General features: G+C 39.7%; 1 protein-coding gene across 1 annotated transcript in view; it reads left to right on the forward strand.

Annotated features, from left to right (window-relative positions):
• The first annotated feature begins 2,280 nt into the window (after nucleotides 1-2,280).
• Nucleotides 2,281-16,758, forward strand: part of LOC106595205 (uncharacterized) — a 31,311-nt gene continuing 16,833 nt past the window's right edge. Inside the window, exons 1-2 of the mRNA XM_082969555.1 lie at nucleotides 2,281-2,942; nucleotides 12,709-13,877. Of these exons, the coding sequence (XP_082825681.1) occupies nucleotides 2,570-2,942; nucleotides 12,709-13,877 (1,542 nt within the window). The 5' untranslated portion in view covers nucleotides 2,281-2,569. The remainder of the gene's footprint in view (nucleotides 2,943-12,708; nucleotides 13,878-16,758) is intronic.

Genomic DNA, 16,758 nt, shown 5'->3' on the forward strand with positions numbered 1-16,758 from the left:
CATCATGTAGGCACATTAGGGGTTAGGTGCTTATTGTGATGTCCGTTTGACTGACTGACTGTTTTTCATAGTCAGTGCATATTTTATTAATGAATGACAAACAAATGGTTCTCTTTGTACGTTTCCAAATAATAACAATTATTTGATGAAATAAGTTAAAAATTAACTTTTGGTCTGAAAATATAATACAAAATGTTACCAACTACGTTATCCACTCTAGACAGCAGATGTCAATGTGCGTCTTTCAGTCGATGCCGTCAGCGTGACTAATAATCTAGTAGACATGACTCGTCAACCAACAACAACCAGGGTTGCCATGTTCGAAATTTTCTAGACAAATTGTGCTACATTGAAAACGATGTGGTGGGTGAAAATGTATTGGTCGCGGATCGCAGATTTTGGGCCACTTCTAATTTGCACAGCGGCCGCTGTGACCTGCTGCTGCTGCTGACTCAGGCAGTCTGTTGCTGAGTGAATGAATGTTGGGAGGGGGGGGACTGAGCGCTTTTTATTTTACTGTTTATTTAACTCGGCAAGTCAGTTAATTAAGTCGTATTTACAATGACGGCCTACTTATAAACCCCACCGGGAAAATCCTCCCTAACCCGGATGACGCTGGGCCAATTGTGCGCCGCCCGATGGGACTCCTGATCACGGCCGGTTGTGATACAGCCCGGGATCGAACCCGGGGCTGCAGTGACGCCTCTAGCACTGCATCGCTGCACCACTCTGGAGCTGAGTCACGTGAGTGAGAATAGAGAGCAGCACGCTCACGTCGTGACAACTTTTTTACCAGTTGTCATTATGGAGACCTATTTCCAACCCTTTTCCGTAAAACATTATTGCGCTAGAACTGATTCGCATCAAGAAATAGTGGCGACAAAGCACAGGAAAAACAACTTTAGGCGCTCTAGAGCTCATTTAGATAAATTCGCTAGTAGGTGGTTTAAACTGCATTCTAATGTCGACTTTTGTTATGGAAAACCAAAGCAAGCGAAGGGTTTTATGCATGCTCAGTGGAACTTTGTAATGGAAATTATGGAACTCCCTCGCGTGCTTCTGTTAGGGGAAAAAGACCACAATGAAACTGACATTAAATGTGGAGAATGATAGGCTACATATGCATCTGTTGACAATCAAGTAGCCTATTCATTTCTTATGCCTATATAGGTTACTGTAGCCTATCATTTGATGCAATAAATATGTTGAAATATCACTGGAGTCATTACAAATCAATTTGTGCCACTTGTGTAGCCTACTTGGAGCTGGCAAACGAATTAAAAAATGCCTATAACTTCAGTTTATTGTTGTTGTATAATTATGTTATTATACAATTATTGATGGCCATGTTTAGTTAATGACATTGGAAGTTATCAATTGCTGAGCAGCTGTTATTAGAATGCATTCGATTGAAGGTAACAGTCAGTCAGATTAGGCTACAGCTCAACCACCAAAAAAACTGGCTGTTGTTGACAAGCATATGCCTATTCAGTTCATATGCATATTATTAATACGACCCCATCCTCAGTAGCCTATTCCAGCAGGGCAACGGAAGCACTTCTTACCTCTAAATCGCCTCACTCTTCACGTTGAATAAATGAGTCTGTCTATTTGAACTAAGTTGCTAAATCGATCATTTTACATATTGTCTAGGTTACTGTAGGCTATCTGAAATTAGATGTAGGCCTATCAAGGACTATAGGCTACCTGCATCTAGCTAACCAACCCATGGCAAAGTTTAATTACAATCATAAACCCAGAGTTTAGTCAGTAAATCTATGCCTGTTGAAATGACAAACGGTTTGTAGTCTTAACATCGTCACAATTGCCAGAAAATTGCCTGACATTCGTTTATTTTTTATTCATCCAAGTGTTTCTTGCACAGAGGTTGAGATCCTCTGTCCAACTTTCATCCCTCAAACTCTCCTGTTGGATTTATATATAGTTATGCACATGCCATACGGGATTTATTTACAATCATAGCAGACAAACGAGTTAAATCGAAATCCATTGATGGAAAATGATATGGCAAGTTTAATGAGGGCGAATTATAATTTCTCTTGCGACATTATTAAATTCATTTCAGTCACCTTAGCTCGCAATAATTATTGTTTCAATGGAAAACCGAATGTTGCTTCTTGCATCGTTACAAGTTAAATTGAGATTGCTACTTAGATCGCTCGATAACGTCATGGAAAAGGGGTTTGACTAAATCTGGCAACTCCGATGTTGCTGCGAAATGTTTTTCATTTTTTTAGAGAGGGGGGTCGTTTTCAGGCCTTCTGGGCGGGTTTCGAGTGGTCATTATTATAGATAGAATTTCTATGTAAACCTGGCAACCATAACAGCAGCTAGTCAGCCACCATTGTTCAGCAACCTCGGTAGCCCTTTAGACACTATCGGTGATTATTAGCCATTTTGTTTTCAACACACTTTCGTCGTATCTACCAGTTACCCCATTTAATAGCATATTTACGTTGTTGTCAGTCAGCTAGCTGGATGGTTAAATTACCACTAGGCTAGTCGCTAACGGTAACTAGCTAACGTTAGCTCGATAACATCCCCGACTATGAGCTCCCTAAACTACTCCCTCCCTGCTGAAGAAGAGGAGGTCGGATGTACGGAGACAGAAACTCTCGTGAAAGAGGAGAAGGAAGAGGAGGCTGTCACAGTAAAACAAGAAGTAGAGGGTGAGGCTGTTACAGTGAAAGAAGAAGAGAAAGAAGTTACAGTGACAGAAGAGGAAGAAGCGTTCAGAGTGAAAGACGAGAAGGATGTTACCGTGAAAGAAGAGGAGGAAGAGAAACAAGACGATGCGGTTTTTGGAGTGAAAGAGGAGGCGGCGATGACAGTGAAGGTAGAGGAAGACGTTTTTAGAGTGAAAGGGGAGGAGATGACTGTCTCGTTGGAGGAAGAGGAGACTGGAGATCTCATTAACACCAGTGAGTACTGTCCCAAAAACGGCTAAAAACGTTGAATATGTGTGTTTTTTAAGGGGAATTGTACTGAAATTGTACAGTTGCATATGTTGTTCTGTACTGTGGGGATTGTTAAAGTTAAAAATAGTGGGGACCACCAAAAAAAACGTTACGGATTAAATGCATTCTACTATTCTTTCTTTTATAAAGGTAGATAGCTGATTTTATATTCCTGCACTCTGTATGATTATAACAGGTTCTCCATCAGTGGATGGAATGAAACATTAAATATAGAGTCCTGGACAGAGTCTGCCACATCAGTAGATGTAGATGGAACATTAAATATAGAGTCCTGGACAGAGTCTGCTACATCAGTAGATGGAGATGGAACATTAAATATAGAGTCCTGGACAGAGTCTGCTACATCAGTAGATGTAGATGGAGTGAAACATTAAATATAGAGTCCTGGACAGAGTCTGCTACATCAGTAGATGTAGATGGAGTGAAACATTATATATAGAGTCCTGGACAGAGTCCGCTACATATGTAGATGGAGATGGAGTGATACATTAAATATAGAGTCCTGGACAGGGTCTGCTACATCAGTAGATGGAGATGGAACATTAAATATAGAGTCCTGGACAGAGTCTGCTACATCAGTAGATGGAGATGGAACATTAAATATAGAGTCCTGGACAGAGTCTGCTACATCAGTAGATGGAGATGGAACATTAAATATAGAGTCCTGGACAGAGTCTGCTACATCAGTAGATATAGATGGAACATTAAATATAGAGTCCTGGACAGAGTCTGCTACATCAGTAGATGGAGATGGAGTGAAACATTAAATATAGAGTCCTGGACAGAGTCTGCTACATCAGTAGATGGAGATGGAGTGAAACATTAAATATAGAGTCCTGGACAGAGTCTGCTACATCAGTAGATGGAGATGGAGATGGAACATTAAATATAGAGTCCTGGACAGAGTCTGCTACATCAGTAGATGAGATGGAGTGAAACATTATATATAGAGTCCTGGACAGAGTCTGCTACATCAGTAGATGAGATGGAGTGAAACATTATATATAGAGTCCTGGACAGAGTCTGCTACATCAGTAGATGAGATGGAGTGAAACATTATATATAGAGTCCTGGACAGAGTCTGCTACATCAGTAGATGGAGATGGAACATTAAATATAGAGTCCTGGACAGAGTCTGCTACATCAGTAGATGGAGATGGAACATTAAATATAGAGTCCTGGACAGAGTCTACTACATATGTAGATGGAGATGGAGTGGAACATTATATATAGAGTCCTGGACAGAGTCTGCTACATCAGGAGATGGAACATTAAATATAGAGTCCTGGACAGAGTCTGCTACATCAGTAGATGTAGATGGAGTGGAACATTAAATATAGAGTCCTGGACAGAGTCTGCTACATCAGTAGATGTAGATGGAGTGGAACATTAAATATAGAGTCCTGGACAGACTCTGCTACATCAGTAGATGGAGATGGAACATTAAATATAGAGTCCTGGACAGAGTCTGCTACATCAGTAGATGGAGATGGAGTGGAACATTAAATATAGAGTCCTGGACAGAGTCTGCTACATCAGTAGATGGAGATGGAACATTAAATATAGAGTCCTGGACAGAGTCTGCTACATCAGTAGATGGAGATGGAGTGAAACATTAAATATAGAGTCCTGGACAGAGTCTGCTACATCAGTAGATGGAGATGGAGTGGAACATTAAATATAGAGTCCTGGACAGAGTCTGCTACATCAGTAGATGGAGATGGAACATTAAATATAGAGTCCTGGACAGAGTCTGCTACATCAGTAGATGGAGATGGAACATTAAATATAGAGTCCTGGACAGAGTCTGCTACATCAGTAGATATAGATGGAACATTAAATATAGAGTCCTGGACAGAGTCTGCTACATCAGTAGATGGAGATGGAGTGAAAGATTAAATATAGAGTCCTGGACAGAGTCTGCTACATCAGTAGATGTAGATGGAGATGGAACATTAAATATAGAGTCCTGGACAGAGTCTGCTACATCAGTAGATGAGATGGAGATGGAACATTAAATATAGAGTCCTGGACAGAGTCTGCTACATCAGTAGATGAGATGGAGTGAAACATTATATATAGAGTCCTGGACAGAGTCTGCTACATCAGTAGATGGAGATGGAACATTAAATATAGAGTCCTGGACAGAGTCTGCTACATCTGGAGATGGAGTGGAACATTAAATATAGAGTCCTGGACAGAGTCTGCTACATCAGTAGATGTAGATGGAGATGGAACATTAAATATAGAGTCCTGGACAGAGTCTGCTACATCAGTAAATGGAGATGGAACATTAAGTATAGAGTCCTGGACAGAGTCTACTACATATGTAGATGGAGATGGAGTGGAACATTAAATATAGAGTCCTGGACAGAGTCTGCTACATCAGTAGATGGAGATGGAACATTAAATATAGAGTCCTGGACAGAGTCTGCTACATATGTAGATGTAGAGGAACATTATAGAGTCCAGGACAGAGTAAATTCTGAATTCAACTAAGGATAACCGTTGAAGGTGGCTTACCTCTTAGCCAGCTAAGTTTCTATGGTTAAATTCTCCCAGGCAGGTTAAGGGCCAATCAGGAGGCAGACTAACTCCACTTTATCCTGACTCAAGTGTCTGAGCTGCGAGTTAGCCTATTCCAGCAGGGCAACGGAAGCACTTCTTACCTAAAAATCGCCTCACTCTTCACGTTGAATAAATTAGTCTGTCAATTTGAACTAAGCAAGCTGCTAAATCGATCATTTTACATATTTCCTAGGTTACTGTAGGCTATCTGACCAATCAGAGGGCAGGCTAACTCCACTTTATCCTGAATCAAACATCTGAGCTGTGAGTTGTGGACTAATCTAATCAAGTTCCCTCCGTCTAAGGCAATTTCAGCCAGGACAGCATAAAAATATATTTGGGTATCGCAGATTGTTCTGGCCATTCTCACATATAAACTTCATTGGGAGGAAAGGGTGTTTGACATGGTTTTTGGGTAGTTCCAAGAAATGGGTGCCTTTTTGGACATGCAAACTTTTAAGTAATAAACTTTAAAATGAATCCTACATGATTCCACACCAGGATAGAAGCCATGTGTAGTAGTGATTCCACACCAGGATAGAAGCCATGTGTAGTAGTGATTCCACACCAGGATAGAAGCCATGTGTAGTAGTGATTCCACACCATGATAGAAGCCATGTGTAGTAGTGATTCTACACCAGGATAGAAGCCATGTGTAGTAGTGATTCCACACCAGGATAGAAGCCATGTGTAGTAGTGATTCTACACCAGGATAGAAGCCATGTGTAGTAGAGATTCCACACCAGGGTAGAAGCCATGTATAGTAGTGATTCTACACCAGGATAGAAGCCATGGGTTAATAATGTCTAGTAGAGATTCCACACCAGGGTAGAAGCCATGTGTAGTAGTGATTCTACACCATGATAGAAGCCATGTGTAGTAGTGATTCCACACCAGGATAGAAGCCATGTCTAGTAGAGATTCCACACCAGGGTAGAAGCCATGTGTAGTAGTGATTCTACACCATGGTAGAAGCCATGTGTAGTAGTGATTCTACACCATGGTAGAAGCCATGTGTAGTAGTGATTCTACACCATGGTAGAAGCCATGTGTAGTAGTGATTCCACACCATGATAGAAGCCATGTGTAGTAGTGATTCCACACCAGGGTAGAAGCCATGTGTAGTAGTGATTCCACACCAGGATAGAAGCCATGTGTAGTAGTGATTCTACACCAGGATAGAAGCCATGTGTAGTAGTGATTCTACACCAGAATAGAAGCCATGTGTAGTAGTGATTGTACACCAGGATAGAAGCCATGGGTTAATAATGTCTAGTAGAGATTCCACACCAGGGTAGAAGCCATGTGTAGTAGTGATTCCACACCAGGATAGAAGCCATGTGTAGTAGTGATTCTACACCAGGATAGAAGCCATGTGTAGTAGTGATTGTACACCAGGATAGAAGCCATGGGTTAATAATGTCTAGTAGAGATTCCACACCAGGGTAGAAGCCATGTGTAGTATAGATTCTACACCAGGATAGAAGCCATGTGTAGTAGTGATTCTACACCAGGATAGAAGCCATGTGTAGTAGAGATTCTACACCAGGATAGAAGCCATGTGTAGTAGTGATTCTACACCAGGATAGAAGCCATGGGTTAATAATGTCTAGTAGAGATTCCACACCAGGGTAGAAGCCATGTGTAGTATAGATTCTACACCAGGATAGAAGCCATGTGTAGTAGTGATTCTACACCAGGATAGAAGCCATGTGTAGTAGAGATTCTACACCAGGATAGAAGCCATGTGTAGTAGTGATTCTACACCAGGATAGCCCAACATGTTGGGGGCCTCTCAGATTGTATTGGTCATTCTCAGATAAAAACGTAATTAGGAGGAAGGATGTATGACATGTTTTTTACATTTGTATCACAAACAGTTGTTGAGAAAATCAGGATGAAAGTGGCCATTTTAGACCTCTACATGCCTCCTGTTAGACCCCATGACCTCTGACCCCTACATGATACAGACAACATCTAGTCATTATACTGTCAGACCCCATGACCTCTGAACCCTACATGATACAGACATCATCTAGTCATTATACTGTCAGACCCCATGACCTCTGACCCCTACATGATACAGACAACATCTAGTCATTATACTGTCAGACCCCATGACCTCTGAACCCTACATGATACAGACATCATCTAGTCATTATACTGTCAGACCCCATGACCTCTGAACCCTACATGATACAGACAACATCTAGTCATTATACTGTCAGACCCCATGACCTCTGACCCCTACATGATACAGACAACATCTAGTCATTATACTGTCAGACCCCATGACCTCTGACCCCTACATGATACAGACAACATCTAGTCATTATACTGTCAGACCCCATGACCTCTGAACCCTACATGATACAGACATCTAGGTGTCGTTATACTCCCTATAGTGTGCTCTAACATATGGAGTATGTCTTGATTCCGAAATACAAATTGTCATGTTCATTTATTCAGCATTCAAATTTTCATGTTATCTCAAATGTCCTCTTTTTTTATTTGGTTCATTTGAAGGCATTATTGTTTGTCACAGTGTATTCCACAAGTAGGCCTACTTCACATGTCCAGAGTGGGCTCTCTTGTTCATTTTGAAGCTGTGCTTCATTTTATGAGCTTCACGAACACAGTGAATATGAAAATGCATAAAAAAAAGGGACCTCTCTCTGTTGGTGATTTGCTGAAGGTGCAATCGTCAAGGAGGGATGTGATTGGTTAATGACCTACAATGTACATTTCCATGTATAAAATTGATGATATCTTCAGTAGAGGTCGACCGATTAATCGGAATGGCCGATTAATTAGGGCAGATTTCAAGTATTCATAACAATCGGTAATCTACATATTTGGACACCGATCATGGCCGATTACATTGCACTCCACGAGGAGACTGCGTGGCAGGCTGACTACCATTAAACGTATCTTATAAAAAACAATCAATCTTAACATAATCACTAGTTAACTACACATGGTTGATGATATTACTAGTTTATCTAGCTTGTCCTGCGTTGCATATAATCAATGCGGTGCCTGTTAATTTATCATTGAATCACAGCCTACTTCGCCAAACGGGTGATTTAACAAGCACATTCGCGAAAAAAGCACTGTCGTTGCACGAATGTACCTAACCATAAACATCAATGCCTTTCTTAAAATCAATACACAGAAGTATATATTTTTTAAACCTGCATATTTAGTTAAAAGAAATTCATGTTAGCAGGCAATATTAACCTAGGGAAATTGTGTCACTTCTCTTGTGTTCATTGCACGCAGAGTCAGGGTATATGCAACAGTTTGGGCCGCCTGGCTCGTTGCGAACATAGACTTATGGATGCCAACCGTTAGATAAAATACGGAACGGTTCCATATTTCACTGAAAGAATAAACGTTTTGTTTTTGAAATGATAGTTTCCGGATTTGACCATATTACTGACCTAAGGCTCGTATTTCTGTGTGTTATTATATTATAGTGAAGTCTATGATTTGATAGAGCAGTCTGACTGAGCGGTGGTAGGCAGCAGCAGGCTCGTAAGCATTCATTCAAACAGCACTTTACTGCGTTTACCAGCAGCTCTTCGCAATGCTTCAAGCATTCCGCTGTTTATGACTTCAAGCCTATCAACTCCCGAGATTAGGCTGGCTATACTAAAGTACCTATTAGAACATCCAATAGTCAACGGTATATGAAATACAAATGGTATAGAGAGAAATAGTCCTATAATAACTACAACCTAAAACTTCTTACCTGGGAATATTGAAGACTCATGTTAAAAGGAACCACCAGCTTTCATATGTTCTCATGTTCTGAGCAAGGAACTTAAATGTTAGCTTTTTTACATGGCACATATTGCACTTTTACTTTCTTCTCCAACACTTTGTTTTTGCATTATTTAAACCAAATTGAACATGTTTCATTATTTATTTGAGGCAACATTTATTTTATTGATTTATTATATTAAGTTAAAATAAGTGTTCATTGTTCATTCAGTATTGTTGTAATTGTCATTATTACAAATATATATATAAAAATCGTCCAATTAATCTGTATCGTCGTTTTTGGGTCCTCCAATAATCGGTATCGGCGTTGAAAAATTACAATCAGACGACCTCTAATAATCAGAAAGAGCCCAGTCTGGAAATGTGACGTGTTTGAAAAATATTTTGTTTAAAAAAACAAAATAAAAACAGAAGCGAAATCATAAAGGGTAATTTTCAGTTATTTTTAATGTTGAATAAATTAATGAATGTTCATATTTGAAAGCTCACTATAAGGCAACTAGATTCAGCCGCAGGACAATTTTCTTTTTTTCTTGAGCGGAGGGTCGGGGGGCCGGAACATAATTACAAATAATTTGTTGACTGCAAGAAGCCCAAACAAATATAATGTTTGACTAGAACATAATAACTTCAAACCTTGCTTACATCACGTCGTATCTCTCTATTATGCGTGTGAATACTTAGGAACAGATTTCTTAAATTACAATCACTTGGAGCTGATTTTTCTGGTGGTTTTTTTTTGTCATATGTCCAACAATAAAAAAAAATCGATCTATATTTATTATTTATTTTTTTCCTCTGAAAAGTTGGTTGGGACAAATAAAAACACCCGTGGGCCAAATTTGGTCCACGGGCCGACAGTTGGGGAACCCTGCTATAACTAGTGTAAGACACCGAGATGTTGTCCGTATCATGAACGGTTCACAGATCATAGGGTCTTAAAGGAAGCATGTATAGGTCTCCCAATTAAGTTTCTATGTTAGAATTGCCAGACAATCTGAGATACCCAACATATATTTTGGGGTTTGTCCTGGCGCGGAATTGTCCTCTCGCAAAGATTGCTTAACATCTTCCGCTTCATATGAACAATATTTGAGGCAGTGGACTGCTGAAATGATAGGGTTGCTTTGTCTTACCATGCTTCAAGGGGCTGGGTTACCAGAGCTACATCCAGGAAGAGAAGCGCTTCAAGGGAGGGGCCGTAGAGCTAGCCGGCAAATAAGCAGGGGGAGGCGGGAGGTACACCGGGCCACGTGAGAGTCAGAGGGTAATCCGATGGGTATTCCAGAGAGAGGGGTATGGCGAGGGAAATCCCAAATAAATACATTTCCCAAGGCAATAATCCAGAGCTGGGTCTGGGAACCAGGAGGCCAGCAATCAGAGGAAGAATCTAAACAGGTATAAGTGATCAAAGCAGTGCAGTCCAGACTCAGACGTTGGCAAACAGCCAATTAGCAAGCTAGCTAGCACTATTAAACCAAGGTTGTAAAAGTCACAAAATCCCTTAGGCTTAAAAGTTGACAAAAACAAACAGGAGAAGACAAATCAAAGCTAACGGGTAAACACTGTTAACTAAACAGGTACCAGGCATACACGGCAGTGAAACACGACGCCAGCAGATGTTCTCGCCCAGATATGACTTCACTGACACGATGACATCGTATTTAATGACCTTTTGACCCAGACTTCTGACACACAAATTGTAATATCTCAGCAATGGTATAAAGACGTGAAACAAAGTGCACTGTGCTTCTGAGAGTATGTTGTATCAGCTTTAAAAGCAATGTTTATCCTGTTTAGGATGGGGGGCAGTATTTTCACGGCCGGATAAAAAACGTACCCGATTTAATCTGGTTATTGCTCCTGCCCAGGAACTAGAATATGCATATAATTAGTAGATGTAGCTAGAAAACACCCTAAAGTTTCTAAAACTGTTTGAATGGTGTCTGTGAGTATAACAGAACTCATATGGCAGGCCAAAACCTGAGAAGATTCTATATAGGAAGTGCCCTGTCTGACCATTTCTTGTCCTTCTATAGCCTCTTTATGGAAAATAGAGGATCTCTGCTGTAATGTGACATTTTCTAAGGCTCCCATAGGCTCTCAGAAGGCGCCAGAACAGGGAATGATGACTCTGCAGTCCCTGGGCGAAAAACAGTAGGGCTTTTGGAAAGTGGTCGTTCTGAGAACAATGACACGGGTGCGAGCGTGCATGTGAAGACTCCATTTTCTATTTTCAGTGTTTGAACGAAAACAAGGTCTCCCGGTCGGAATATTATCGCTATTTTACGAGAAAAATTGCATAAAAAATTATTTTATACAGCGTTTGACATGCTTCGAAGTACGATAATGGAATATTTTGAAAATTTTTGTCACGATATGCGCCGGCGCGTCACCCTTCGGATAGTGTCTTGAACGCAAGAACAAAACGCAGCTATTTGGATATAACTATGGATTATTTGGAACCAAAACAACATTGGGTGTTGAAGTAGAAGTTCTGGGAGTGCATTCTGACGAAGAACAGCAAAGGTAATCCAATTTTTCTTATAGTAAATCTGAGTTTGGTGAGTGCCAAACTTGGTGGGAGTCAAAATAGCTAGCCATGATGGCCGGGCTATCTACTCAGAATATTGCAAAATGTGCTTTCACCGAAAAGCTATTATAAAATCGGACACCGCGATTGCATAAAGGAGTTCTGTATCTATAATTCTTAAAATAATTGTTGTGTTTTTTGTGAACCTTTATCGTGAGTAATTTAGTAAATTCACCGGAAGTTTTCGGTGGGTATGCTAGTTCTGAACGTCACATGCTAATGTAAAAAGCTGTTTTTTGATATAAATATGAACTTGATTGAACAAAACATGCATGTATTGTATAACATAATGTCCTAGGAGTGTCATCTGATGAAGATCATCAAAGGTTAGTGCTGCATTTAGCTGTGGTTTTGGTTTTTGTGACATTACATGCTAGCTTGAAAAATGGGTGTGTGATTATTTCTGGCTGGGTACTCTCCTGACATAATCTAATGTTTTGCTTTCGTTGTGAAGCCTTTTTGAAATCGGACAATGTGGTTAGTTAGATATATTAGAGTCTTCTCTTTAAAATGGCGTAAAATAGTCATATGTTTGAAAAATGGAAGTTTTGGGATTTTTGAGGAGTTTGTAATTCGTGCCACGCTCTATCATTGGATATTGGCGAGGCGTTCCGCTAGCGGAACATCTAGATGTAAGAGGTTATTTTACCCGCATAACACCCTACCATGACTACTGCCATCCTACCACTACCAGGACTGTTTCACAACCATAAATACTTTAAGCACACATTTTGAGTTAATTAATATGTTTGTCTTCGGCAGGAGAGAGAACAGACTTTCATTCTGACAGTGGGAAGAGTCCTTCAGAGGAACCAGAGACATCCAACCCAGCAAGACGACACTGCTGCTCCCAGTGTGGAAAGAGTTTAACTCATTTAGGGAACTTGAAAATACATGAACGAATACACACAGGAGAAAAGCCTTACCAATGCTCCCATTGCGGGAAGAGTTTTACCCAGTCAAGGTACTTGAGAACTCATATGAGAATACACACAAGAGAGAAACCCTACCAATGCTCCCAATGTGGAAAGAGTTTTACCCAGTCAGGACACTTGAAAGAACATAAGAGAACACACACAGGGGAGAAGCCTTACCAATGCTCCCAATGTGGGAAGCGTTTTACCCTGTCAGGACAACTAAAAGTGCATGAAAGAACACACACAGGTGAGAAGCATTTAGCAAGACCACACCACTGTTCCCGCTGTGGAAAACATTTTACTCAGTTAGGGAACTTAAAAATACACGAAAGAATACACACAGGAGAAAAGCCTTACCAATGTTCCCATTGTGGGAAGTGTTTTACCCAGTCAGGGTACTTGAGAACCCATACGAGAATACACACAAGAGAGAAACCCTACAAATGCTCCCAGTGTGGAAAGAGTTTTACCCAGTCAGTACACTTGAAAGAACATAAGAGAACACACACAGGGGAGAATCCTTACCAATGCTCCCAGTGTGGGAAGCGTTTTACCCTGTCAAGTCACCTAAAAGTGCATGAAAGAACACACACAGGGGAGAAGCCGTACAAATGTGCCAGGTGTGTAAAGAGCTTTACCACATTAGTTCAATTGAAAGAACACAAAAATAAACACACAGGGGAGAAGCCTTTCCACTGCTCCCAGTGTAGAACAAGTTTTACACAATCAGGAGGCCTAAAAATACATATGAGAATGCACACAAAAGAGAAACCCTACCAATGCTCCCAGTGTGGAAAGCATTTTACCCAGTCAGGGCACATGAAAGAACATAAGAGAACACACACCGGGGAGAAGCCTTACCAATGCTCCCAGTGTGGGAAGAGTTTTACCCTGTCAGGGCACTTAAAAGTGCATGAACGAACACACACAGGGCAGAAGCCCTACCAATGCGCTCTGTGTGGAAAATGTTTTACCACATCACAGAATCTTAAAGTACATGAGAGAATACACACAAGATAGAATCCTTACCACTACTTCCAGTGTGGACATTGATATTTTACATCACATGAAGAGGGAGTGGTTACAAAATTGATTGGACAACACCTAGTAAGCAATACTATACACATTAAAAAACGAAATACTGTAGATAAGTTATTGTAAAATTCAACTCAAAGCTAGAAGCATCAGAACTCCGAGAAAGGTAGTTCTACCCTTAAATATGACTGGGCAAAGTCATATTAGTTCTAACCTTAAATATGGCTTTGCCCAGACATATTTAAGGGTAGAACTACCTTTCTAGGAGTTCTGATGCTTCTAGCTTTGAGTTGAATTTTAATATTATTTAATAATCAATTTTGTAACCACTCCCTCTTCAAATTAGAGATGATTGGAAAAAGCTGTTCAAAAGAGAACAATGTATTAACATTTCTTTGTACTCCCTGACGAAGGCCATGCAGCCGAAACGCATCTGATTTTTAAAACTTTGTTTCTATTGAACATGCCATACAAATAAAGTCATTTTAATTAATTAGATGAGTGCCTTGGTCCTCCTTTCTTTTTCATGACCAATTTACCCCTTTCACCAAAGAGTACCTTCTGTCTACCAAAATCTACTATTGTCTACCTTAGGAGTGCTTCCCTTCCTCCTCTTTTTTTCTACAAGGAAATGAATAATTTGAAATTAATTCCTTAGGCCCTAATCTATGGATTTCACATGACTGAGAATACAGATATGCATCTGTTGGTCACAACTGCCTTAAAAAAAGGCAGGGTGTGGATCAGAAAACCAGTCAGTATCTGGTGTGACCACCATTTGCCTCATGGGGTGCGACACATTCCTTTGCATGGAGTGCTGGATATTGGCGGGAATTGGAACACACTCTCGTACAAGTTGATCCAGAGCATTCCAAACATGCTCAATGGGTGACATGACTGGTGAGTATGCAGGCCATGGAAGAACTGGGACATGTTCGGCTTCCAGGAATTGTGTACAGATCTTTGCAGCAAGGGGCTGTGCATTATCATGCTGAAGCATGAGGTGGTGGCTGAAACATGAGGTGATGGATGAAAGGAGCCTCTTGCCCACACAATTTGCTTAATAGAAGGAATTTGAAATGATTTATACTTTTACTTTTGATTAATTAAGCATATTTACAACCAAATACTTTTAGACTTTTACTCAAGTAGTATTTTACTGGGTGACTTCCACTTTTACTTGAGTCATTTTCTATTAAGGTATCTTTACCTTTACTCAAGTATGACTATTTAGTACTTTTTCCACCACTGGTTTCTAACATGTATTGACTCAGGGTGGGGAATACTTATCTAATCAAGGTATATTAATGTTACATTTTTCATTAATCTTAAAAAAATAATAATAATAATTCCACTGACTTTACAGAGTATTTCATCTAGATAGTTGACAAAAAAATTACAATTCAATCCATTTTAATCCCACTTTGTAACACAATAATATGTGAAGAAATCCAAGGCGGGTGTAGACATTCTATAGGCAATGTTCTTGACTCCAGCCAACCAAAAGCCATAGACTGTTCTCTCTGCTTCTGCACAGTAAGGGGTACAGGAGCATCAAGTCTGACACCAACAGGCTCCTGAACCAACACAATCTCACAATCAATTCGTGCAAATATGTACAAAAAATTATTTCCGTAGGTTTTGTGCGTTTTTTGTGTGGCTTAATTCGTGTGAAAATACACACATTTTTTTGCAACTCAATTCGCAGGAAAATACATAGGTTTTTGTGAGACTTCATTTATAGGAAAATACATGGGGGGTGGGGCAAACTTTGGAACAAACATTTCAAAGTTATTGGAGCAATGCATTTTGGGTAATGGGGTCCTACACTGCCTTTTTTTGTGTCTCACATTTATTTATATAAAAAAACAAACGTGTTAACAATCCAATATTGTTAATCAACCAGGTTGTCACCGAAATACTTATAATATAATAGTAGCCTTCCGTTTTTTTTTTTTTATTAAAGCCAATGCTGTTCTCTATGCTTGTTTTCGCTTAATACTTTGGGATTCTGGTGCTGTCGGATTTCATGAGGGTTGCCAGATTGGAGTAAAAAACTATTTTTGTCAGTTTTTTGTGTGGTATTGATGAAAGTGTTTGGTTGGGGAATAGAGATACATTTTCATGGTGGTATATTAATTTATCAATAAATGTGGAGAAATAGAAGACCTGCAAAAAACATATGTTTGGTTTAAATTCTCCTGGTGCAACTGCATGGTATTTAGAACTAAAAATGAGTCTGGACTATGATCAATTAAACCATGTCTATAATGAGTCTGGCCTATGATCAATTAAACCATGTCTATAATGAGTCTGGACTATGATCAATTAAACCATGTCTATAATGAGTCTGGACTATGATCAATTAAACCATGTCTATAATGACTCTGGACTATGATCAATTAAACCATGTCTATAAAGAGTCTGGACTATGATCAATTAAACCATGTCTATAATGAGTCTGGACTATGATCAATTAAACCTTGTCTATAATGAGTCTGGACTATGATCAATTAAACCATATCTATAACGAGTCTGGACTATGATAAATTAAACCATATCTATAACGAGTCTGGACTATGATCAATTAAACCATGTCAATAATGAGTCTGGACTATGATCAATTAAACCATGTCTATAATGACTCTGGGCTATGATCAATTAAACCATGTCTATAATGACTCTGGGCTATGATCAATTAAACCATGTCCATAATGACTCTGGGCTATGATCAATTAAACCATGTCTATAATGAGTCTGGACTATGATCAATTAAACCATGTCTATAATGAGTCTGGACTATGATCAATTAAACCATGTCTATAAAGAGTCTGGACTATGATCAATTAAACCATGTCTA

Source organism: Salmo salar, chromosome 02, assembly GCF_965601325.2.
Source record: "Salmo salar chromosome 02, fSalSal1, whole genome shotgun sequence".
Classification (NCBI taxonomy): domain Eukaryota; kingdom Metazoa; phylum Chordata; class Actinopteri; order Salmoniformes; family Salmonidae; genus Salmo; species Salmo salar.